Source organism: Macrosteles quadrilineatus, unplaced genomic scaffold (assembly GCF_028750875.1).
Source record: "Macrosteles quadrilineatus isolate MER2022 unplaced genomic scaffold, UCM_ALF_1.0 Scaffold_2__2_contigs__length_208266976, whole genome shotgun sequence".
Taxonomy (NCBI): Eukaryota; Metazoa; Arthropoda; class Insecta; order Hemiptera; family Cicadellidae; genus Macrosteles; species Macrosteles quadrilineatus.
The window spans coordinates 80,188,656-80,189,900 of record NW_026542595.1 but is presented as its reverse complement, the minus strand read 5'-3'; the positions used below and the strand labels follow the sequence as shown (position 1 = coordinate 80,189,900).

The 1,245-nt window shown below is 42.2% G+C and overlaps 1 protein-coding gene across 1 annotated transcript in view; it reads left to right on the top strand.

Annotated features, from left to right (window-relative positions):
- LOC128984478 (fat-like cadherin-related tumor suppressor homolog) overlaps positions 1–456 on the top strand; it is a 16,262-nt gene extending 15,806 nt beyond the window's left edge. The window contains exon 10 of the mRNA XM_054403806.1: positions 398–456. Coding sequence (XP_054259781.1) covers positions 398–456 — 59 coding nt within the window. The remainder of the gene's footprint in view (positions 1–397) is intronic.
- The last annotated feature ends 789 nt before the right edge of the window (positions 457–1,245 follow it).

The window sequence follows — 1,245 nt, the reverse complement described above, 5'->3', positions numbered from 1 at the left end:
AATTACAACAATACATCTGGCAGCATGAACACAAGTTGGATGACGTGTTGCTGCATATCTCATCACGACATGACGGGTGGATCTCAGGCCAACTACAGTGGTAGAGTAATTTTAACAATAAATATGGCAGCATGAACACAAGATGGATGACGTGTTGCTGCACATCTCATCACAACATGACAGATGGATCACAGGTCAACTACAGTGGTAGAGTAATTACAGCAATAAATCTGGCAGCATGAACACAAGTTGGATGACGTGTTGCTGCACATCTCATCACGACATGACAGATGGATCTCATGCCAACTACAGTGGTAGAGTAATTACAGCAATTAATCTGGCAGCATGAACATAAGTTGGATGACGTGTTGCTGTACATCTCATCACAACATGACAGGTGGATCTCAGGTCAACTACAGTGGTAGAGTAATTACAACAATACATCTGGCAGCATGAACACAAGTTTGATGACGTGTTGCTGCATATCTCATCACGACATGACGGGTGGATTGTAGGTCAACTACAGTGTTAGAGTAATTACAACAATACATCTGGCAGCATGAACACAAGTTGGATGACGTGTTGCTGCATATCTCATCACGACATGACGGGTGGATTGTAGGTCAACTACAGTGTTAGAGTAATTACAACAATAAATCTGGCAGCATGAACACAAGTTGGATGACGTGTTGCTGCACATCTCATCACGACATGACAGATGGATCTCATGCCAACTACAGTGGTAGAGTAATTACAGCAATTAATCTGGCAGCATGAACATAAGTTGGATGACGTGTTGCTGTACATCTCATCACAACATGACAGGTGGATCTCAGGTCAACTACAGTGGTAGAGTAATTACAACAATACATCTGGCAGCATGAACACAAGTTTGATGACGTGTTGCTGCATATCTCATCACGACATGACGGGTGGATTGTAGGTCAACTACAGTGTTAGAGTAATTACAACAATACATCTGGCAGCATGAACACAAGTTGGATGACGTGTTGCTGCATATCTCATCACGACATGACGGGTGGATCACAGGTCTACTACAGTGGTAGAGTAATTACAACAATAAATCTGACAGCATGAACACAAGTTGTATGACGTGTTGCTGCATATCTCATCACAACATGACAGGTGGATTACAGGTCAACTACAGTGGTAGAGTAATTACAACAATAAATCTGGTAGCATGAACACAACTTCAGTGGTGGAGTAATAACTGGATGCTGGAAA